Source organism: Acanthaster planci, linkage group LG12, assembly GCF_054643075.1.
Source record: "Acanthaster planci isolate LZ-2023a linkage group LG12, COTS_SCS, whole genome shotgun sequence".
NCBI classification, from domain to species: Eukaryota; Metazoa; Echinodermata; class Asteroidea; order Valvatida; family Acanthasteridae; genus Acanthaster; species Acanthaster planci.
The window spans coordinates 16693332-16715690 of record NC_141788.1 but is presented as its reverse complement, the minus strand read 5'-3'; the positions used below and the strand labels follow the sequence as shown (position 1 = coordinate 16715690).

General features: G+C 43.0%; 2 protein-coding genes across 10 annotated transcripts; both read left to right on the top strand.

Annotated features, from left to right (window-relative positions):
• Positions 1-3257: 3257 nt before the first annotated feature.
• Positions 3258-22199, top strand: LOC110978498 (gamma-butyrobetaine dioxygenase-like). 9 transcript variants are annotated; one of them, XM_087143818.1, is made up of 7 exons: positions 3261-3396; positions 5374-5777; positions 16194-17021; positions 17681-17786; positions 18868-19070; positions 19472-19638; positions 20065-22199. In XM_087143818.1, the coding sequence occupies exons 2-7, from the start codon at positions 5761-5763 to the stop codon at positions 20229-20231; spliced, it is 1488 nt and encodes a 495-aa protein (XP_086999944.1). In that variant the 5' UTR covers positions 3261-3396; positions 5374-5760; the 3' UTR covers positions 20232-22199. The 9 variants fall into 9 exon arrangements, with proteins under 9 accessions (XP_086999947.1, XP_086999941.1, XP_086999944.1 ...); XM_087143819.1 differs by having other exon boundaries at positions 3276-3391; XM_087143821.1 differs by lacking the exon at positions 5374-5777 and having other exon boundaries at positions 3258-3391.
• LOC147797201 (uncharacterized) lies at positions 5784-13764 on the top strand. The gene has a single exon (XM_087143823.1). The coding sequence runs from the start codon at positions 6008-6010 to the stop codon at positions 7091-7093; it is 1086 nt and encodes a 361-aa protein (XP_086999949.1). The 5' UTR covers positions 5784-6007; the 3' UTR covers positions 7094-13764.
• Positions 22200-22359: the final 160 nt, after the last annotated feature.

The window sequence follows — 22359 nt, the reverse complement described above, 5'->3', positions numbered from 1 at the left end:
TTATAATCCGGATTAGTTTCTAACTGATGTTTGACTTTTTTTAATATAATTTTAAAGCAGCTCTCAATGCCCAGCGAATGCACTCCGAGTCATTTCTGTTTTGAACGTTAATGGTCGCTTTCTTGTCTGTCAGTTCTTTAGGCAATGAGATGTAAGTCGCTTCTACAGGTTTATACCTCACCACGTTGACGTAAAATGCGACAACTTTGTAAAATACCCAGCCCGAGCCTCTCTGTTCGTGACCTTCGACGTCTTCTAAATGTTTGGCTGTTTGTTGGTTTAATGCGTTTTTGACTTCTTGTTTAGAAATGACCGTGTTGTTCTTACTGTGGAGGACCGGGCCGGTGGAAGGGGGCGGAGGAAAAGGGGGAGGGAGCAGGCACGCAGGTTCACGAGTATGTACAACCAGAGTTCAGCTCTCTTCCCTCCATTGGGTTTATTGTATGCAATAGTCAGGCCCGAGACTGGGGTTACCTGCAAAGAGTCGGGCAGGCGGACTTGTAAAATAATTTGTTACACAGTATTCATTCAAAAATAAACATGGCTACACAATAAATATTAATGTGCAATAACTGATTCGTGCCACAACATGCATGTACATTTAACTGAATAGGCATGAAGGCAGCGCCGGGTACACGGGTCGGGGACGCAAGCAGTCAGGTCAGCCCCGCACGCTGGCTGACCGACGATCGCACACACACACACACGTACATGTCTCTATTGTCAAAAATCAACGTTAAATCAAAGCTCCGAAGCTACTTTTCTTCGAACTTCAACTAAATTCCAAATTTTCAACCCAACAAAAGCCATCGCCATTCTTATTAAACCTGTCTATGATAAACTGCAGTAAAGGTAGTAGGCCACCGACCCCAAACGTTTCAACAAAACAATGAAACTTACGCTACAAAATGGGAGTAAAAGGAACGACGTGATTACCTGCAAAGAGTCGGGCAGGCGGTGCCAAAACCCGCGTTTTGGGGCGAAATTTATGTGCCCGTGTAGTACAGTCTAACCCTTCAGAAAAACTAAATGTTAATACTAGGCCGCCAAACCTCAGAAATTTACTACAGAAAGAACATCGATAAAAAAATTGACAAATGTTATTACATTTCAAGGTCCTTGGCCCACACTTTCAATTATTAGAGCTTATAATGAACTACACGTACTAAATTAAATATTTTATTGCACAATGTTTTCCGGACAACCAGTTATGAACAGAAACTAAGGACGACAAGGACAGACATGAAACAGATTTAAAAGGTATCATCGGATCCCCTACATTACTCGTAAACGTGAAAATACCGAGTTTAGTTTCAGCTCCGGGCTTTTCCATTTTAAACTTAACCTTGATTGCAGTTTGCAACTTGTAAGAGCCTATCTCTTTATACTCGGTCAACGCTTTATCTCCAATGTACCTTTTGTAAAAACTTAAGAAGTGTATCAAGTCGTCGGCAAAGAAAGAAGGCGTCAGTTCCCGATTTCTGTAGTTATACCTTTAAATCTTCTTATTCTTCGGATGTTTAATGTAAGCTTCAATCGAGGTGTTGAGGTCTTTTCGTCGTACGTTATCCTTTATCCTTTGTACCTGTGGCCGTAAAGGGTATGTCGTTATCTTGGGCTATCTGTAAGAGCTGACTATATGATTGTCGTGTAAGATTTTTAAACTGTTGTTGGCTCGCTCGATTTGTTTGTATTAATTCAGGCTTGGTGTGTTGTTGGCGTTTAGCTGGCGGAGGTAATGGAATGTTAAGTTGTTTGACAAATGCGGATAAACATGATTTTTTAAATCGGTTAAAGCTTGATAATACAGTATCTATTTATTTATAGGTTTTCAAAAGTTTATTTGATTTTTTTCTGGAAGCTTTAGGGGAGAGTTGGGTTTTTCCGGGGGAAAGGCCTGGAGAAGCTTCTTTCTGCTTTTTTGAACCCCGTTTTTTTAAACTGAAAACTTGTAAAAACCGTCAATGAGGTATAGGAAAGGTTTTTGGTGAAGTGGGTTGGAGCCTTGAAAGAGGGGGTGTTTTTGGAGGGTCGATGAGGTATAGGAGGGTGGGGGCGGGATGGGGCTGATCCAGAACTCTCTTTGGCATACTACATGTACTTGGGACGACATCGTCCGGTTCCCCCCCCCCCAAAAAAAACACACACACTTCTACTCGGACGTCTTGTCCAGTTTGCGGTGGTCACGCAGATGACATGCAAGTCAGAGTTGCAATCTCGTGTGGACTCTCTTGTTTTCTTGCCTTCAGAGAAATTGCAGCGACAAGCAAGTTGTATCAAGAAGTAGGGTTTCTGACTGACCTGGCTTCAGCTCGTGATTCTGGGCTCCCGCGTAGACCACCAGTCCTTTTACGTTAATGTAGGAGACCGTGCCTTAGCAAGGGCGACCTCAATGCTTTAATTCTAAACATGAATATGCATATTGTGTAATTGATCAACATAGTTCTCAAAAAATCTGATTTTTGTTATTCCCCGAATGCCTGCCTTATGGTGTTGCTGATTTGAGCGCAAGGTGGCAAGGCCTGTTTGCTGTCTTTTTGAAGCATCGGCCAAATTCTGGTGTGCTGATGGTGAGACATTCTTGCTTTTTGAAATCACTCGAGGAGGACCGAATGTGTTTTCTCCCTGACTTGTGGACTTGTATGATACATCATGGTAGTCTTTCCATGATGTGTTGATAAATTTGTATGTCAGTGCTGCACTGGTACTTTTTTAAGTGTCTGCAAATTTATGCACTGTCGTGTAGTTGAAGTAAACCCAAGTGGTATTTATCATTGCAGATCTCTGTTTTTGTGTACAGTACTCGTGCATCTGATACATAGTTTTGTAACGAGGGTAACTGGGCTGGGCTTGTCTGTCTCATAGTTTTATGTGGATTCATCACTTTTTTCTGCTGTATTTGTATTGAAGAGGGAAAAAGTTTTTATATTAATGTGGTGGACTGGACTATAAAGATCCACCGTAAGATAGTTATCGAATGATTTTGTCCGCCAACAGAGGGCGTGCTTTAACTTTAACGGTGCCCTGATAATGGGGCGACATGATACTAATTTTTAGGGTCGTGATAGGGGATAAATTCTGGGACATTTAGTTGTAATTTGATTATATTTCGATTGTAAACCTCCAATATAATCATAAGTAATATGATTAAGGTGCTCAAAATCTTTATTAAGACTGTTACTCAAAAATTAAGGAGAATGACAATTCTGTACGGCGGGCGTATGTGTAGTAATATTGTAAAGTTTTACTGCCGGGATTAGTTTGCGTCTTGACTTGCCGCCAAAACCTAGCGACATGTAGACGCTTATATTTTCAGCGGATGTCAAATCACCCGGATCCTGGTTTAATCTTCAAAAATATAAGTTGTTGGATCGAGGGGGAGGATCGGTTGGTAAGGTAGATTATGTTGAGTTAATTAAGCGATCTATTGTGGCCTTGAAAAGGGGAAACGAGACACTCTTAAGGGTCTGTGTGGGCCCACGACATGTCGACAAACTTAAATGTAACGTTACATGTACTTATTATGTCTATACAGCCATAGGTATCATGTCAGGGTGCCAGAATGACATGAGTCACAGTTGCTGTCGAAATTTGTATATATATTTTTTCTCTCTCTCTCATTTTCTAATATTTAGTTTCCAGCAATTCCTTTCCTTTCAATTTCCTTCCTTTTTCCCTTCATCACAGATTGGGTAAGTATTACTACATGCATAAGAAATTTCTTTTTTTTTTCAGTGTACGCGGCGTAGGATGTACTGTACAATGCCTATGCACACACACACACAAGTATTCGCATAGCCTGTGCGCTGAAGGATTCAGCGGACCGTGTTTATATGAATGTTTATAAGTTATTTGACTGAAGCTTTTATTTTGGGTCTGTGACTGTTTGGTTTTTGTAACGTAAATCAGTGCCGTGGTCATGTGATGAAAATAAAGAAAATCCCCGCGAGAAAAATAACCCGAGGTGGTTAGACGCAATTGCGCTATGATTTTGAGCAGCTTTTCGCTGATTTGAGACCGGGATCGGTCGAGATTGGCCAGATGTCCAAAGGACCAAAACCCTATCTGACTGTAAGTATGGTCGATTGCATTATTTTTTAGTATTTGAATTTTTATGATGATTTTTCTATTTTAATGCAATTCCCCTTCGATGTACACCATTGGAAACCTGGTCCAAACAAAAGAATATAGTCTGGTGACTTTAAGTTCCGTCATGCTAGTGACATGAGTTAGCCTATCTGTTTCTTGAGATGAGAAACGTGGTTGTAGTTTCATATCGAGTTTACTTATTCATTTACTTAATAATTAACAGAAAGGTGTTGATTCATTTTTACACTTTTGTGTGTTTTTGATGTATTTTAAGAGTATTTGTTGACCGAATGACATCGATATGAACTGATTGAGTTTAGATAATATTTACGCCTTCTTAAAGAGTAATAGTCGTTGTAATATGATTAGGTAGCTATTATTATCTCATATTTAATATTGGTTCGTAGACGGCATTTTAGTCGGTGCTGATGAGCGGGACAGGCATTTCATGAGACAAGCCAGGTCCATGACGATGCAAAGTCTGGTGACGGGGCGCACCGCACAGCACTAAGAACAAGCCGTCTGATTGACGCCGACACAGTACGCCCGACATCGCTGCTCATCGGAGCTGTACGGCAGATCCAGTGAGGCACCGAATGAGAGAGCCGACGCACGGGGATCGCCGGACTCTACAAGAAAGAAACAGGCACACAAACTAAATACCGCGGTGGGCCCAAATGACTGGATAATATTCCGGAATACTTTATTGTTTTTTTTTTCTGTTTTGTTTTGCTGTTATTTCCTTGTTTAGTATTTAGTTACGTTCACAGTAAGGTAGTAGAAGTGAGGAAGGTTCAGTTTGATTAGTTAACTGCTATTGGATATACATTAGAAGTTAATATAATTTTAAGTGACATGCGCAATATTTACGTACCGTATTTGGTTTACCTCTTGATTGTTCGTGGCACATTAGATTGATTAATTGAATGAGTTGAGTTTATTTAGGAATTTCCACCGGTGTATACCAGGCGCACCAGATTGCTGTATATAATTGTAGTTGAGGTTAACTAATTATTTAATTATAAGTTCGATTTCTTTTCGCTTTATTTATTTGATAACAATAAATTTGTACTTTTTTTCCCCCTTAAAACAATATTTTTTTTTCTGATTGAATTTTTCCTGTCCTTGCGAGTGGTTCGGGATCTGCACGCGGGTTTTGCACCTTTTGCCGCGCTTCGCTAAAACCGGGTGCGACAACATGTAATATTGTGTCACATTCAATTGTCAGGAATTTACAATACTGAAGATTTATAGGTTGCAATCATGTATTTTGTCACGTTGTAGGTTTTCTTCTTATACGAGAAAAAGTGCGGATCAGTGAATAAATTAACCAGCCAAGTCAACCCAACCAAGGTGTCATGACCTAATCCTGCAGTACTACCTAAGGATAAACAAAAACACTACAGATTTGGTAACACGGATGGGGTTGAGTGAAACTACCTGGTCGTCGTCATCATCATCCCCGTGGTAGACGAAGGATTCAAGGAGGCAGCAGGATCGAATGCGGGCTTCATGATTGTATTTCCAGGCCTGGTAGCTGGCTGGTGCGTCACAGTGGTGGAGCGGTGCAAGTAGAGGGCCCTACATCTGGAGCTCTTGGATCCTTTGTGGAACTACCAGGACTCAAGCCGTCAGGTCAAGGTGTGCGTGTGTGCCTACCTGAATGACTACATGCTGTTCACCCATAGGTGGGACTATAACTATAGGCTTATGTGCTTTTGGTTTGTTGATGACATAGGCAAGGCTAGGGATCAGTGAAAGTAGTGCACTGCGTATTATTTTATTAAGGGGAAGACCAACCGATCCTGTCGAAGCAACTGAGTTTCAGAGATATATCTGAATTTACATGTAGGTTTGAGCTTGAAATTGTTCCTAGAAGTATAGATTTAATTTAGCTAGTAGCCCATTTGTTGCTTACATGATGCCTGCGTCCGGGGCTGATTTGATTACCCGCTTAGTTGCAGGGCTGACTGATGCATTACGGCAGGATAAACCTAAAACTGTTGTGCAGAGACCATTGAAACTGAGTAAGTTCTATGGCAGGCCTAGCAAGCCGGGGGACCCCACTATTATTGAATGGCTCCAAAATGCGGATTGTTACCTGGAGCAGTGTAATATTCCTAAGGCTGAACAGGCAAAGGTGGTAATCCATCACTTTGCAGGGGTTGCCCGGGATGAAATAAAATGCCATGATGAAAATATCAAGGGTGACTATGAAGAATTGAAGAAACTTCTTCGCCGTCAGTTTGGGGCCGAGCAGTCAGTCCAGTCGCTTCAGAAAGCACTCTTTGAGCGGCAGCAAAAAGAGGATGAAACCCTCATGGACTTTTCTCGTGCGCTTATGCGAATGCATGATAGAATTTTAGAAGTTGCAACTGCGGCAGAGAGAACCGCTTTGAAGGGTTTGCGGGATAGTGTTCTGATTAGTCAGTTTGTGGCAGGTGCAAGGAATCAGGGTGTGAGGCTCGAATTAAGGCGCCTTGAACTGGCCAAACCTGGTCAGAGTTTTGCTGAAATGAGGGATGCAGCCTGTGAGCTTTTCAGGGATCTTAAAGGGAGCCCCCGTGGTTCCCGACGTGGGGCAGGTGTCAACCACTTGGTAGCTGAAAGTGGTACAGATGATGAGCCAGTGGCCACTATCAGTGTTAACCCAGTTGTTAGCGAAGATACCCAGTTGCAGAAGATCCTGCAACAGCAGGAAAAGATTCTTGGGTGCATGCTGGTACAGCAGGAAGCTCTATTTAAGCAACAAGAGCAAATCACAACTCTAATTCAGGCTGTAGCTAGCAGGGGTGAGGTTGGCCCTAGGCCAGGCCAACAAGGTACAGTAGGGCAACAGGGCAAACCAATTCATTGCTTTTATTGTAAGCGCCCAGGTCATGTGAAGCAGGGGTGTAGGTTTCGCATTGCCCATGAAAAGGCTAAGGGCAATACCATGCATGAACAAGCAAAAGGGGAAAACAAGGACAACCAGGCGGTAAACCGGATCTCTCTGCCACTGTAGGCCGAGTGACAGAGAGAGAGTCTGGTAAGGCCTCACCTATCGAGGGGGTTGTAGAGAAGTCTTGTGAGGATATTTTAAGCAGTCTAGTTAGGGAGAGCCCAAAGGCACAGATAACTTTGGCTGGGGTGTCGACCACATGTGTCCTCGATACCGGGGCAGAGACTTCTCTAGTTAGCTCCTCCTTTTATAGGGACCACCTTGCAGGAAAGTTTAGTGAAGTGCAGCCTCTAGGTACATACCTGTGTGTGTATGGGGCAGGAAATAGTGAGGTACCAATCGAGGGGTACATACGTGCTCCATTAGTTGCACACAACCAGACTATTGATGCACACTTCCTAGTGGTGGGGGAATCCCCCAAAGGTGAGGCCGGAAACCACAAGTCTGTGCCAGTGTTATTAGGATGTAATATTTTTCACAAATTTAAGGATGTAGTTCTTGACCCAAAGCAAGCAGATATAGATGCATGGACAACAGCCATTAATTGGTATCGGCTTACTAAACAACCAGTAGCCGAGGGGTCACCTAGGGTAGATAGGCATTGTTGTGAGCCCCAGGGTGTTCGCACAGGTAGAAACCCAGTACATCTGTTACCTAGGGAAGTGCGTAGTATAACTTGTTTTGTCTCACCTTGTTCGAACAGCCTTGATGGACAAACTGTTCTTGTTGAAAGTCTGTCTAGCCATACAGCTGGTGAATGCAATTCAACAGAGCAAGCATCTACTGGTAGTATTGATGGTAATTGTCGTGTATATGATTCATGTACTGTAGTTAGTGGCCAAACTGTAACTGTGTTGGTTGTGAACAGGGGGATGCAAGCACTTGAGCTATCCCCACACACAAAGCTTGCTTATGTCACTGAGGTTTCACCCAGGTCCCATGTTACAGTTGAAACAGGTGCCGATTGCATCAATGTTTCGGTAAACCATCTCCTAACGGAATCTAGGGAAAATTAGGTCATTAACCAGCCTGAAGCTGCCACCTTTGCAGAATCTAGTGAGCCAGATACTTCCCCTCCCTTGATTTGGCCCATGGGTACCACCAAGTCGTGATGGACCCAGACTCAATCAGTAATACGGCATTTAGGGTTCCTTTGGGATTGTTCGAGTATACTAGAATGCCCTTCGGCCTTGTAAATGCACCTGGAACTTTCCAGAGGGTGAGGGAGATGTGTCTCGGCGACATGAATCTATCAGAGCTGTTGATTTACCTAGATGATATTCTAGTCTATTCCCCTACAGTGCAGGAACACGTAGATAGGTTGGACAAGGTCTTTGCTAGATTAGCTGAGTTTGGCCTTAAGATCAAGGGTGCTAAGTGCCAACTGTTCCGTAGCCATGTGTCGTATTTAGGTCATGATGTGGGGGCTGGAGGTGTGTCAGTTGATGAGGATAAGGTTAAGAGAATTAGGGATTAGCCAGTGCCTACAACAGGAGCACATTCGCGCTCTTTCCTTGGCCTGGCCAGTTACTACCGGCGCTTTATACATGGATTTGCAAAAGTTGCAGCACCTTTGCATGCTCTTGTGCCCTCACAGGCTAAGGACAGTGCAAAGTCCAAACATGTGCCATTTTGGTGGACGGCTGATGCTCAGACAGCCTTTGATACCTTAAAGCAGGCTTTGACACAAGCACCGGTTCTTGCATACCCAGATTTCTCTAGGCCATTTGTATTAGAGATAGACGCCTCTCTATAAGGTTTAGGAGCTTGCTTGGCCCAGGATAATGAGGAAGGGGTGAGGTACCCAGTCACATTTGTAAGTCGTGGTTTAAGGGGGGCAGAATCTAGGTACCCAGACTTCAGTTCTTTCAAGTTGAAACTTCTTGCCCTGAAATGGGCTGTGGTAGATAAATTTCGAGATTATCTCCTTGGGGTACCTTTACAGTACTTACTGACAATAACCCCCTCTCCTACCTACAGACAGCCAAGTTAGGCGCATGTGAAACGCGTTGGATAGCACAGCTGGCAGCTTTCACCTTTGATGTGAAATATAGGTCAGGGGCTAGTAAACGCTGCGCTGACGCTTTAAGTCGCTACCCAGGTCATGCCTCAACAGGAGAAGTTGAGGAAATGTTGAAGTGCAAGGTTCACTCTACTAAGGTTCCACTGCAACGAGTCAGTGTGCATAAGGTATCAACTACTCAAGGGGCAGAGTCAGGGCCGTCAAAAGTAACTGGTAAATTAGGTATCTTTCCATCATGGACACCAGAGCAACTGTCTGCCTTGCAAAGGGCTGACCCAGTAGTACAGTGCATCTGGGAGCGATGGGATCAAGGTTGGAAGCCAGGTTTAGATTTTCATGCTGAGCATAGGGAGCCAGCTGAGTTGAAGTTATGGTTCTGGCAGTGGCCCGGATTTCATGTGAAGGACGGTGTTTTGCATAGTCATGTCATTGACCCATTACATGGTGAAATAGCTCAGGTACTGATGCCAAAGTGTCTACAACAGAGGGTATTAGAATGTTGTAATGATGGGTGGGGGCATCAAGGGGTTTTCAAAACTTGTTCCCTCCTGAGGAGACGCGTGTTTTGGCCCAGAATGGCGGCTGCAGTGCGCAGGCATATTGGTCATTGCAAACAATGCGTCATTGCTAAGGCTTCCGAGTCAAGCAATGTGCCGATGAGACATCTATTAGCTTTCTGCCCACTTGAAGTGTTGGCCATAGATTTTGTTAAAGTGGACAGAGGTTCAGGGGGGTATGAGGATGTCCTCATTATGACAAATGTGTATACAAAGTTTGTCAAGGCCTATCCATGTCGGGACCAGCATGCTGTAACCGTTGCGAGAGTTTTGAGGGATCAGTGGTTTTCCAAATTTGGAATACCCTGTCGGTTGCACAGCGACCAAGGAAGAAATTTCGAAGGGGATGTTGTGAAAGAACTGTGCACGTGGCATGGTATGAAAAAGACCAGAACAACTCCATACCGGCCAGAGGGAAATGCTCAGGCCGTGCACTTGAACAGGACCCTGTTTGGACTTATAAAGTCCATGGATGAAAGGGATAGACGGAAATGGCCTGATGTTTTGCAACATCTTGTGTTTGTGTACAATGCTACTCCACATTGTACCACTGGAGTAGCACCCTATCTGCTTATGTTTGGCAGAGAACCAGTGATCCCTCTCGACCAGATGTTAGGTAGAGCTGATAATGACTGGGACCAGGATTTTGTTAGGGAGCAGGGTTCGTTGCTAACTAGGGCTAACGACTTAGTTAAAGAGAGGGTGGCAAAAATGTGGAGCATAGAGGTTTGAGGCACTCCCGTTATAATGTCGATGGAGTCCACCTCAATGAAGCTGGAATGTTGTAGTATGAAAGGACCTTGCAACAGCTGGTGAAGTTCTTTGATTCTCGTATATGGCCATTGATGAAAATATATTTTAGTGGTAAAGACTTTGTTCTGTTTATCATCTGTTTATCATAAAAATAGAAAAAAATGGGTTTTGCAGAGAGGCTGTGCTTTTATTGATTAGATGTGTTAACCTAAAAAAAAATTGTAAACCTAATCATGGAGATTAAAATGCAGAATCGTTCAATCGATCCTCAGGAGCTGATCGAACGAGTAGGGGAGATTGTGGTGGACTGAACTATAAAGATCCACCGTAAGATAGTTATTGAATGATTTTGTCCGCCAACAGAGGGCGTGCTTTAACTTTAACGGTGCCTTGATACATGAGAAAGTATGGCATCCGCAAAAGCCCTCATAAATATTATTGTGCAGTCGCGAAAGACTCTAGTTGATGTGCTCCAAACCATGATTTGTGAAAAATTGCAAGTGAGCCTACCAATATTTTGTGGCCGACCCAAAAATGTAGGGGACCCTTCCCTGGCAGATTGGTTGGACGAGTTTGAATCGTATTGCAGAGAATTTCATTTTGAAGGTGTTGCAAAGGTCACAGCAGTTCTTGACCATTTAGGAGACGTTGCCAGAGAAGAAGTATTTTGTAGTCCTCCAGAATATCGTAGAGATTTGTCTAAGATCATCGGAATTTTGAGTGCAAGATTTGGTTCTCAAGAATCTGTTCATTCTCTCAGAGCAAAGTTTTATGCTCGGAAGCAGCAACCAGATGAATCATTGATGGATTTTGGTCGGACCTTGATGTTCATTTGTAGTTGCATAGAAAAGGTTGCCTCTAATCCTGGTGAAGAAAAAGCTCTTAATCACCTGAGAGACAAAGGTCTGAGAGAGCAGTTTATTGAAGGGGCTCTGGATTCATGTGAGCGATTAGAGTTGCGCAAATTCGGAATAAAATATCCAGACCTCACATTCTATAAATTCCTGGATGTAGCTCTTGAGTTGTTTGGAGAGTTGGGTAGTACAGAAAATTATTCGATTGCTGTTGACCCTTACTTGAATTGTTCTTCTGATGTAGTAGAACAGGGTGGGGACACAAACCTTAAACAAGAACTAAGTAATGGGCTTATTAGAGACATCCCAAAGCCAGTTGATGTTGACAATTCACATCAGTTTTCTGTCTCATGTTGTGCGAAGCAAGATGATATTCAAACTTGTATTCAGTGGCAGTATAACAGAAATGAAGAGGTAAACAGTACCCCAGGTTGAGAAAACTGTATTGTGGGTTTTGAATCTCACGAAAACTTGGTTTCTGCATTGACCGTTAAGGCAGAGGAAAAAGCAGGGAACCCAAGTGACCCTCCTCTGGTGTCAACCGAGGTTGAGGACAGCTTTGAATCTCAAATTGTTGAAAATATAGTCGTACAAAATGAGCTTGGCAATGACACTGAAAGTGATGTAGGTTACAGTTCATCTTCAGATATTGATGGCTTGAGAAAACCTCAAATGTGGCATCTTTCAGTTATCAGTCGATCTCAAATTGGTCGCATAAAATGCAAACATGCACAGAGAGCGTATTGATGGCAATCACATTTCTGCATGGAGTAACTTAACTGACTGAACATGATATGTACCCACAGCGATCAAATCTTTGTAAAATATGGACTAGTCGCTGGCCTAATTATGCTATAACTTAGATGATTTTTTTTTATCTATGGTACATGTCTGAAAAGTCTCAGACCTTGTGTAAAGTTGTTTAATAGTGCTCAACAGTGAGATTTGCCAGCCTTGGCGGGATAGTGCCTTTGTGCAGTCTCCTGGTGAACATTTTAGTTCATGGTTCATATTTGTTGAGGTCAAATGTAGCATGACCTTTTTGTTGATAAATATGTTATTAATGGATGTAGTTCTAGTTCATATTGAGAAGTACTGAGCTTTGCTTTGCATTACACAGAAGCCACTTGTATTTTTACACCACTTACAGCTTCATTACACTGCCCATTCAGGGTTATGATATTCATTTTACCTTTCCAGGCCTAAATGGTATCAAATTGTAACTTTTGAAACAAGTGTTTGTACTGGACTAGAAAGTAAGCCCTGTGGTTCCAATGACCAGACATTGTAAATTGCAATCCTTGCAGTCAGACTCTGAATTGCTTTTGTTTCAGGTGTCATCTGAACTGATGACTGCATTAGTTAACTTTGTTAACTTGATATTTTGAAATTTGTACCGAACTCAATTTTGAGCTTTAAAGTGTTCTGTAATGTTACTTGAAGTTGTTTGATTGCTAGAAATTCTGCAATTATGGTTGGAAAAAAATGGTTAATGAATAATGGGCTGAATTCAATGACACGCTCTTCACTCATGGACCAGAGGTTAAGTTTTTCAAATGTAATGAAACTGTACCACTCGAGGACGAGGGTTCTTAAAGCAGGGAAGATGTAGGGAAGCGTGTTCTAGGGGACACCGTAGTTTATTTGGCATGCCGCCCAGCCCGTTAGAAATGTACAACAAATTCCCGCGAAGGAAGTGCGGTGGGCGTGCAGTGCGAGTAATAATTATAATCCTTTCCAGTGTGGGAACCACAGAGTGAGTATTTTAGGATTAACCTGTTACCATGAAAACTAGCTTTTTGCATGTGACGGAAAGTGTATAGGACTAGAGCTAGTCTAATTTTATTAATGAGTTGCAGTGCACGTACCTGATTGGCTAGTGACTTGGTAACGTGTGTTAGCTAGGCATAGCGTAGCGCGCTGTGTGCACATGGTCGTGCTACCGCAGCGAGCGCTGCGATGCGTGTTGGACTTCGCAGAGTGAAGTTGGTGAGTTGGCACGGAGCTGAGGCATTGTCAGCGCTGTGCGAAGCGTTGCGTTGTGCTGATGCGTTGCAAGTACGTGGTTGTATAGACTGTACGTGGCTGACTAGCGTGTGTAGCTGACGCGTTGCAAGTACAAAGCTGTGAGAGCTGTACGTTGCTGACGCTGGCTCGCATGCACGTTAGGTGAAGCTCGTACGAAGTTGTACAAGTACGTTGTTGACGCGGTGTGCATTGTTGATGCAGTGCATGTAGTGTGCATGGTTTACACAGCGGTGTGCATTGTTTACACAGAGGTGCGTTGCTTATGCAGTGGTGCATTGCTGACGCAGTGTGACTTTGTTGATGCGCTGTGTGTGGTTGATGCACAGTGAATGGCTGATGCGCATGGTGCATAGTTGATGCATTGGCGTATTGCTGCTGCGGCCCTACGCTAAACTAGTGCTCAATCCAATTAAGTAAATACACAGGCAACCAAACCAATCTCCCAATCACTTCACTGTACATTTCATTTGTTGATTTGTGTTGATTATTGTTGAATAAATTGAACGTCCTGTACCGACAGTTCTTCTGTCAAGGATTACTTCCTTTACAGGTTGATTGTGTAATTTAACAGAGACTAATTAACACTCGGTCACAATCGGCGGTATACATGTACTTCCTCCAAAACGGTCCCGCACCCTTTGCCTTGAGGTCGCTCTGTGTGGTCTCTCGTCTGGGGAAAAGCCTTAAGTTGGGAAGATCGACTCTGCCACTAATAGTGCTTGGTTTGATCCCATCAACTCAGGGTAGGCCCGGGGATGCCCGCCACATGCACTATAATAGCTGATTTGCAGTCTTTCCACCTTTGCAATCTATGATTCCATAGTATGTGACCCGATTTGATGATTATTGGGGTCATAGCAGAACGCGGAATGAGTGGTTTTGGAGTGAAAATTCACCGTCTTGATTGTAAAAGTTTCACTTGAAGCGTACATGTACATGTGATATTGTTCACTACACATTGCCCTTAAGCTGTTTGTGGAGCGACTCGTAAGATTTACACTAGTTTCAAGTTCGGGCGGCCTAGCTGTTCTTGACAGAGGTTTCTTGTTGTCGCGCTCAAACGGCGGGAACACGACTCAAGAACACTTTTCTCGGAACAGGATCACACACCACTTCCTCGTCATGGTTTTACAGGAACACACGGAAAAACTCGTGAGACAATGATTTTTGAACAGCTGCAAAAAGTAGAGAGATGGCTTCCAAAGCCATAGAACATGTAGACAATGGGAAGTTTGCAAAATTAACATTAACTATTTTCCGAAACACAGAAATGAATGTTCCTGTTTACATAGAAAAGAATTCAGCCCATCCAAACCTTAATTCTCAAATAACGTACATGGACCCCGCCATGTTGCATGTTGCTTGTGATAATCGGTTATTTGTTCCCGGCGTTCGAGCGGCCGACCCACGAACAACAAATCTAGCTGTTCGTGAACATACGGGAACAAGCCGCCCGAACTCAGCCTAGGGTTTCGATTTTTACTCCACACACTGTTCATTATTAGGTGCCGTCTGGAAGGCCAAGTACACGGTCGCACACCGGCCTGGCATTCGGGGTAATTTTAGGGATTTGGGGGAATTATAGGAATTTTTAGGAATAAAGGATTTGAATTGTAATTAACTGTGATCAAACCTAGAAATTTGAACCCCCAAAGTTGACATGTAAATAAAACCCTGTATAATTGAGACAGTTACATTTGGACTCTTCCTGCCCGTTTTCCTTTGCCTTGGCGTCCTTAAACTAATAATTTAAGCGGACCTCCTTAATAGATGGCCTGTCATTACATTAAGTAATCTTGAAAATAGAGCACCATTCAAACAGCTCCTGCCCAAAGAAACATAGACGTCGCAAAAGCTCCTCTATATGTCTCTATATATATCGCTTTCACTGATTTTTTTAACGAACTGGACCGATTAAAGGACTTGCGATGTGGTCCTCATTTACTAACTGTTTCACAATATATCTTTCTTTCGAAAGAAACAACCAAATTTCGTCTTTAGTTTAGTAGTATTAAAGTGGTTTTCTTAAATCTCTGCTCTGCCGCAGCCCCACGCTTCTGCATGGACTCAAGTTGATCAGGACTTTTGTAGATTGTCTTTAAAGAACACCTTTAACGAAAACACGTTTTCTCTTATTTTTATCTTATACCCAGCAAGAAATGAGACCGAGGGGTACACCCCCAACATGTCCAATTCCTATACACATTCCAGACTACTATTACTTAACACATCCCCCCCAAGATACCTGAAAGGAATTCCCCAGATTCCTACGAGACAATGATCAACACAAAGCAGGGGGGGGTTCTCTCCGTCTCATACCTTGCTGGATATGTATTGTCTGGCTAGGTGCATTGTTTGGCATACGCAAGGGTTTATCTATAAACCACGGACGTACATAAAAAAAACTGACTGTGCAAGGCTGTAGTATGAAATAGAAGCCAACCGTCAGCCATTTACCGAGCCGAATACAAACGCGAGGGTTGGCTCCCTTCTATTGACGCCAGGGAGAACAAAAACGGTCATCGCCGGCAAGGTTTGTATTCGAGCTCCGACCGTGAACCTATTTTTCCTTTGTGTTGATCATTCCTGGTATCTCAGAAATTCTTTTCAGATATCAAGGGAGTTGTGTTAAGTGACAATTGGCTGGAGTGTGTATAGGGATTGAACTTTGGGGGTAGCACTCTGTCCCATTTCGTGCGTGGTAATATTATTTGATTCCACTGTATTCAGTTGGGAGCAGGTATACGGTCATCATAAAAATCTTTCTTTGAGTGAGCTGTACAGCTTATCGGCTCTGTCGATGTTGTCACAGTACAGCTCTCACCTGTGATTTACATTCATAAACCTTAGCACATTTGACATGTGATACTAATCCCAGTTGGAGTGCATGGTGCAATTGGTTTTATTTATTGTACTGTTGCTCTCGTTCTTTCTTTCCTTTTTTATAGATCCTTTCAAGCCAAGATGACCGCCAGATTTGTAGGTTGCGCACTGGGTCAAGATTTCTCGTCAGCGTTGGCACGCAGACGTTCTGGATTAATGGTGTCTGCCATCGTGAATACTCTGAGCAAATCGTCCCAAGCACGCAGAGCACAGCCATGGTTGGTTCCTGAGTCTTCTCGATCACAGACGGCTTTGTGGAAGGCTTCTGCCAAGCCTTACAGCACGCAGTCACCACAGATGTTGGTCACTGTTCCACCGCAGCCACTAACCATGGAAACACCATCCCCTGCCTCCGGCCAGAATGGCTTCAAGACACTAACCAACGTGGAGGTAGACACCGAGAAAAAGCAACTCCTTGTTTCCTGGGAAGGCGGTGCTGCGAGCCAGGCCTTTCCATTCGTCTGGCTTCGGGACAATTGTCACTGTCCAGATTGTTTCCACCCAATTGCCCTGGGCCGCTTACCAAGTGCGCAGGTAGTGAATGTCGACGTTGTTGCTGACTCCGCTGAATTATCTGCCGACGGGACGAAGTTAACTGTCCAATGGGACGACAGTCACAAGAGCCAATTTACGACTGATTGGCTGAGATATTATCGCTTTGATAAATCCCCGGATGACCAGTTGTTCAATCCAAAATTAAGTTTTTTTAGTGCTGACGTCTTCCCCAAGTGCTTTGATTTTGGCGAGTTGCTGGCGGACGACAGGATCCTGTACGGCTGGCTGAGCGAGGTGCTAAAGCGAGGTGTTGCTGTGGTGAAAAATGCTCCCGCAGAAATCGGGCAGCTGCAGAAGATGGGAGAAAGGGTGGCCTTTCTTCGACCAACCCTTTTCGGGTACGTTTTAGACTGATCAATCTCATGACAGATTTAAAGTTGTGCTTGAAATTGTGTGCCATAATGAGGGGGGGAACCAAAGTTAACAAAGTTTAAAATTTCCCGGCCCATTTAAAGAAATGAAAGAGCAGGAAAGTGTGTCTGAGCCGGCACCATCAGACTGTGTCGCCACGCACGTCACACCCCAAAGGGAAAAAGGGGGAGAGAAACAAGAAAAAGAGTGGACCGGTTAAAATCACCTATATATTGCCCGAAAACAACTCGCCAGACTATATACCTTTGTCATGATGTTGCCATGGTTGTCTTGTTCCCTGTAGACCCACTGTCATTCCGAATACAACTTTACACATTGATAAAAGGGAGCGTACTATAGATTCTCCCTGCCTGTGCTGGGTATACATTGCTTTGAATGGTAGAGAAGCAAGATGACTGCTCCATGATTGAGGTCTGTTGACCACCTTTCCTTGAAATGAGCTTTATCCCTTTGCAGGCGACGTCCAGAAGTGTGCCAATATATGACGTGACCTGTACCACTGCTCATCAACTTAATGGGGGTGTCCCCACGTTTCACAGCCAACCCACAACAGTCAATTATTCAACTGGATTATTAAAAACCATTCAGTGGTTGTGAATTGTTCTGTGTGTTCTTTCCCCTGCAGGGTAACCTCTTGTGTGAAGAGCGAACTCAAGCCCAGTAGTCTCTCGTACACATCGGATGGCTTGGCGACACACATCGACTACAATTACTACATGCGGCAGCCAGGGGTAGGCTGATTAAAATAGCCTTTTGACATTTGCGTTGATCCAAAGGGTCCTGCACAATCCCTGAAAATGAAAGCCAGCAGAAAGTTCTTCGAATTCCGTCATTTCATTTCTTTCTGAAAAGGGGAGAAAGGGCCTCTCAGAATTGAGTTCTATATCGGTGGCGTATCATGGGTCGAGGTAAGTGTTATTTACCGGCCCAAATCTTCTGTAACTGGTGTACTTGGCACAAGCGGTCTTCCGTTACAGTATCCTTGGAACTATACTGCCGCAAAAACGTCAGTTATTGCATGGCCGCGAAGAGAATGGGGGGCTGTTAAAAACTGTCTACCTTTTAGCAGAGATTTTAATTGACCTTTTTTGACATTCACCCCATGACCCTGCTACACCAACGAGGACTGTCCAGCCTCTTTAATGCAACAAGATTTTTGGGAAATGGCAAATTAGCCTCGTTTTATATGGGACACTATCATTGGGAATGAAAAGCAATGAAAGCAGATTTAGAATTTGGTTTTGGTCCTAAAGCGATTGTCCAGTTTGATATATAATCGGTAAAAGAATCCTTATTCCACTGAAATGTGATTAGGTAAACCATTTCTGATACAACGACGCTTATAATTAAAAATGGCAACATGATTCCAGACGGCAACGTGCCCCCCCACACACACACACACAACTGCTCAGAACCTCAACTTGTCCTTTTTACAGACTGTGCTCTTGACTCGTCTGAAAACGACTGGGTCTACATTCTTATGTTCCAGTGTAGTCGTGGAATCAGAGATTAGACCCGCGGATTAGACAACATAGACCTACAACGTACTTCTTGGTCTATTTGCGTTTTTTAATGAGAATTATATATTCATTTTGTTCTCACGCCAGTAGATATCTTAACCCTTTTTCCAATTGTTATAGTCTGTCAAGATGAAAAATGTGGTCAAATTTCACGCCTGCATATAATTATACCGACACAAATGATACTTTCATTTCAGATGCCATTTCAGCTGTTGCTGGATAAGTTTGGTGTTTATTCGCTTTGATTCTGTGCATAATCTTTCTTTAAACCATTCTACTCAATGTCTGACAGTTCGGAATGCTGCACTGCATCGAGCAGGCCGAGGGGGAAGGAGGCGAAAGCCTGATATCGGATGGCTTCAAGGTCGCCTTGGATCTCAAGGAAATTGACCCGGAGGCATTCCGTCTCCTGACGACCTACCAGTTTGAATATTCGGAAAAGGGAACAGACTTTTTTGGGCGTTTCTATCTGCACAGCAGGCACCCTGTTATCAGGTGAGCGAGAAAGACGGCGAATTTGGGACAATTTATCCAGACCGAGATGTGAAGTGGGAGGATTCTCTTATATTTGACCACTGTTTACTACCGTACGCCAGAATCGAGCGGTATAACCTTTCCTTCGACTATTCCATTATGCTGCTTGTCTGCGAGATGAAAAAGATCCTCATTCCCGGCCACATCTATGTTCTTCGGACCAACCTTAACTGCAATCCCTGTATAATTCCGCTATATCAAATTCACAATGCGACGCAAGCCTTACAGGGCGGAATATGGTTTAAACTCGATGAAGATAACACTTTTTGCCTAACTAACGATAAAAGGCCCGGAAATCTTTCACCGTAGTTCATGTATCATGGCTACAATTTTCAAGGTTTCCCCAATTATATATTTGGCAGATTGAATGAGCGTGGTGACATCGAGGCCATCTCGATCAGCAATCACACCCGGGACCCCATGCTCCGAGTTCCCGTTGACCAGGTGCTGCCGTTTTACCGTGCCCTCGATATATACTTCAAGATGCTCCAGCAACCGGAAAATCTGCTCAAATACAAAATGCAAAAAGGTATTGGCGATCTTTTGAATATGTCTTTTTGTACATCTGTACCTATAGTATGTGTTAGGGAAAAAGGACCAAGGCCGCGTGTCGGATGGGAAACTTACTTCTGGTACGTTATGGTCATTCTGACAATATAAACCTCTCGTGCTGAAAAGATTGGACTTATGACAGCATTTTGACTGGAAATAATACTTTGTCAGCCTGATGAGAAAGAACAGCTTTTATCTTGTCAAAAAGATAGTAAACTTACAATGGTGATGGGAAGACGAGTCCCACCTGTCTTTTCGAGGAAGAGGAGTTCAGAGCTTGGATTATAACAATGCTTGCCAATACATGTATTTTGAAATCGGTTTGAGTTGCCAAAAAAGAAGATGTTTTGTTTGGGATGAGGTTTAATCATTGTTTTCTCTTTGTTCTGATGTGCCTGTCCAGGAGATATACTTTCGTTCAACAACCGGCGGGTCTTGCACGGACGCAACTCCTTCACCTTGACGGAAAACAGTGTTCGCTGCCTTGAAGCCGGTTACCTGGACTGGGATGAAATTAACTCTCGACTGCGCGTCCTGGCAATGAAGTTGGAAAATCCTGCAAATGAGTGAACAGGCGTGGTATAGAAGTATATACCCCCATCCACTCAGTAATAACATTTTGTAAAGAACTTAGACTGCCTCTGGTGGTGTAGTGAAAACTAACCAACAAGGTGATCCACGGAGCATTCTGCCCTCTCCCCGGCGAAACCTTGGGCCGATAGAATGCTCATTGGATCACTAAGATGTGAAAACAGTATGTGTTTTGTTTTATGTCACCTCTCCCACGGACTCTTGATTGAAACGATGACTGATTAAGTTACTAAATACAATGTGAAAACGGCGTTTAGAGTTAAAACAATTTTTCCCACTTTTTAAACACATTGAGCTCACGACATGGTCATTGAAATGCTTGCAATGTGTTTGAATTCTAACGCTTTTCGGTGGTTTGTGAAAAGCTTTGTGAAATCCGCTGAGCATTTAAAATCACATTTTTAAACGCGCTTCAGAGTGTTAACATGTCGCTGGTCAAATATGTTGAAAAAGAAAAGTGGTCACAAAGAAGTGCTCAGAAATGTGTTTAGACTCTAAGCACCTTTACAGTGTAAATACAATGAAATGCTCTTCTTTAGGAAGACGGAATTTGTTGAAAATTCTCTGGCACTTCTCAAAATTATTATCAATTATTACTATTATCAATTAAGTTCATGAGGGGTTAATTTAATACCACTTGGGACAATGTTGGCTCGCTTGACGAATACCCCGAGTGATACAGCGAAACAAATATGGGTTTATCAGCTGCCGGTGATAGATGCTTTTCAAAGGCAATGGAAGCAAATCAGCTCACCAAAGGCCATCCGGTCAGCTGTTAATCCTTTTCGACATCCGCACCTCATCATGGAATTAGGCTGCTGGCGATTAAGTAATGCATTTTTTCTTTTCAAAGAAGCGTCCTAGAGATAGCCAGCTTTCACTAATGTGGCATTGAAACTGTTGGATTAAGTTATTCACAACAATAATATTTAAAGCCTTATGAGAAAAAAAGTAATTTGGGGCTCCTTCCATACATAAAGTGGTGCATTCAGCTTATTAACAATTGAGGCTGTCATAAAATAATTTCTATAGATAGTAACTGAAATTAGTATTTTCTGGAATCCTTAAGTAGCAATTCAGTCGAAAAATTTTTTTTTTAAAACTTAAGCAAACTTGAGCAATGTTTAACCTTGGTGATAAAATGGTAAAGGGATTTGATAAAATGAAGGTAGCTGGGATAACTTAGACATATGTTAGAATATATTTCAGGTATTCCCCAATAAATGCACTCGTCAAGAGTGACATACAGGCCAAAGCAAACACGTTGGCCAATCACAACGCGCGAAATTTGTCGACCCTTTCCGAACGCGCATTGCGTCGAAAACGCGCACTGTGATTGGTCAACGCGCTGCAAACTCTTGGAGGCGCACAATTGTGAAACGCCCGTATTGGGAGGAGAGGGACAGCCATTCGGAGAAGTTCGACACACACAAAAACACTCAAGTATTTCTATTTTAATCGTCATTTTAATCGCAAAAACCATTATTGTTTTTCCTTTAGAGAATCATGTTTTACTTCTGACGGATAACGACTAAAAATTAAAACAGAGGGTAGGCATGGATGTGAGAAACGCGCCAAATGTTGACCCGCGAAAGGATACGTGGTGGGGGCGGGATAGGGGTTTGCGCTCCTTCCCCGAGGATTATTTTCCTTCTGAAAAAGGAAGATACAATACACACATCTTACACCAGCTCAGATGTACAATGTAGCTGTAAATTCCAGTCTCCGTGGCGCCAGGGGGGGGGCTTTAGCATTACAAGCTGTTTTGGGGGGACGGGGGATTTCTCGTCTTGGAAGTAACACGAAAGTAACACGAAAAAAAGTAAGAGAAAAACTGCCAAGTTTCTTACTTGCCTCTTATCATTACTCTTCCTTTATTTTAAATTTGCGTGTTCAGATGCGTACAACGGACAATAATTGAAATTAAAGCCTTTCATTTATCCAAAACTGTTGATTATACACTCTCTGAGTTATTTCAAACTGCATTAAGAAGTGTTCTCTAACGTTATCCAAATCTGTTCGTATATTAAAATAGATCGATCATGAATTCCGCTGAAATTCTCCGCCAAGAGACAGGTTCATGTACATGTTCGCACAATCAATACAA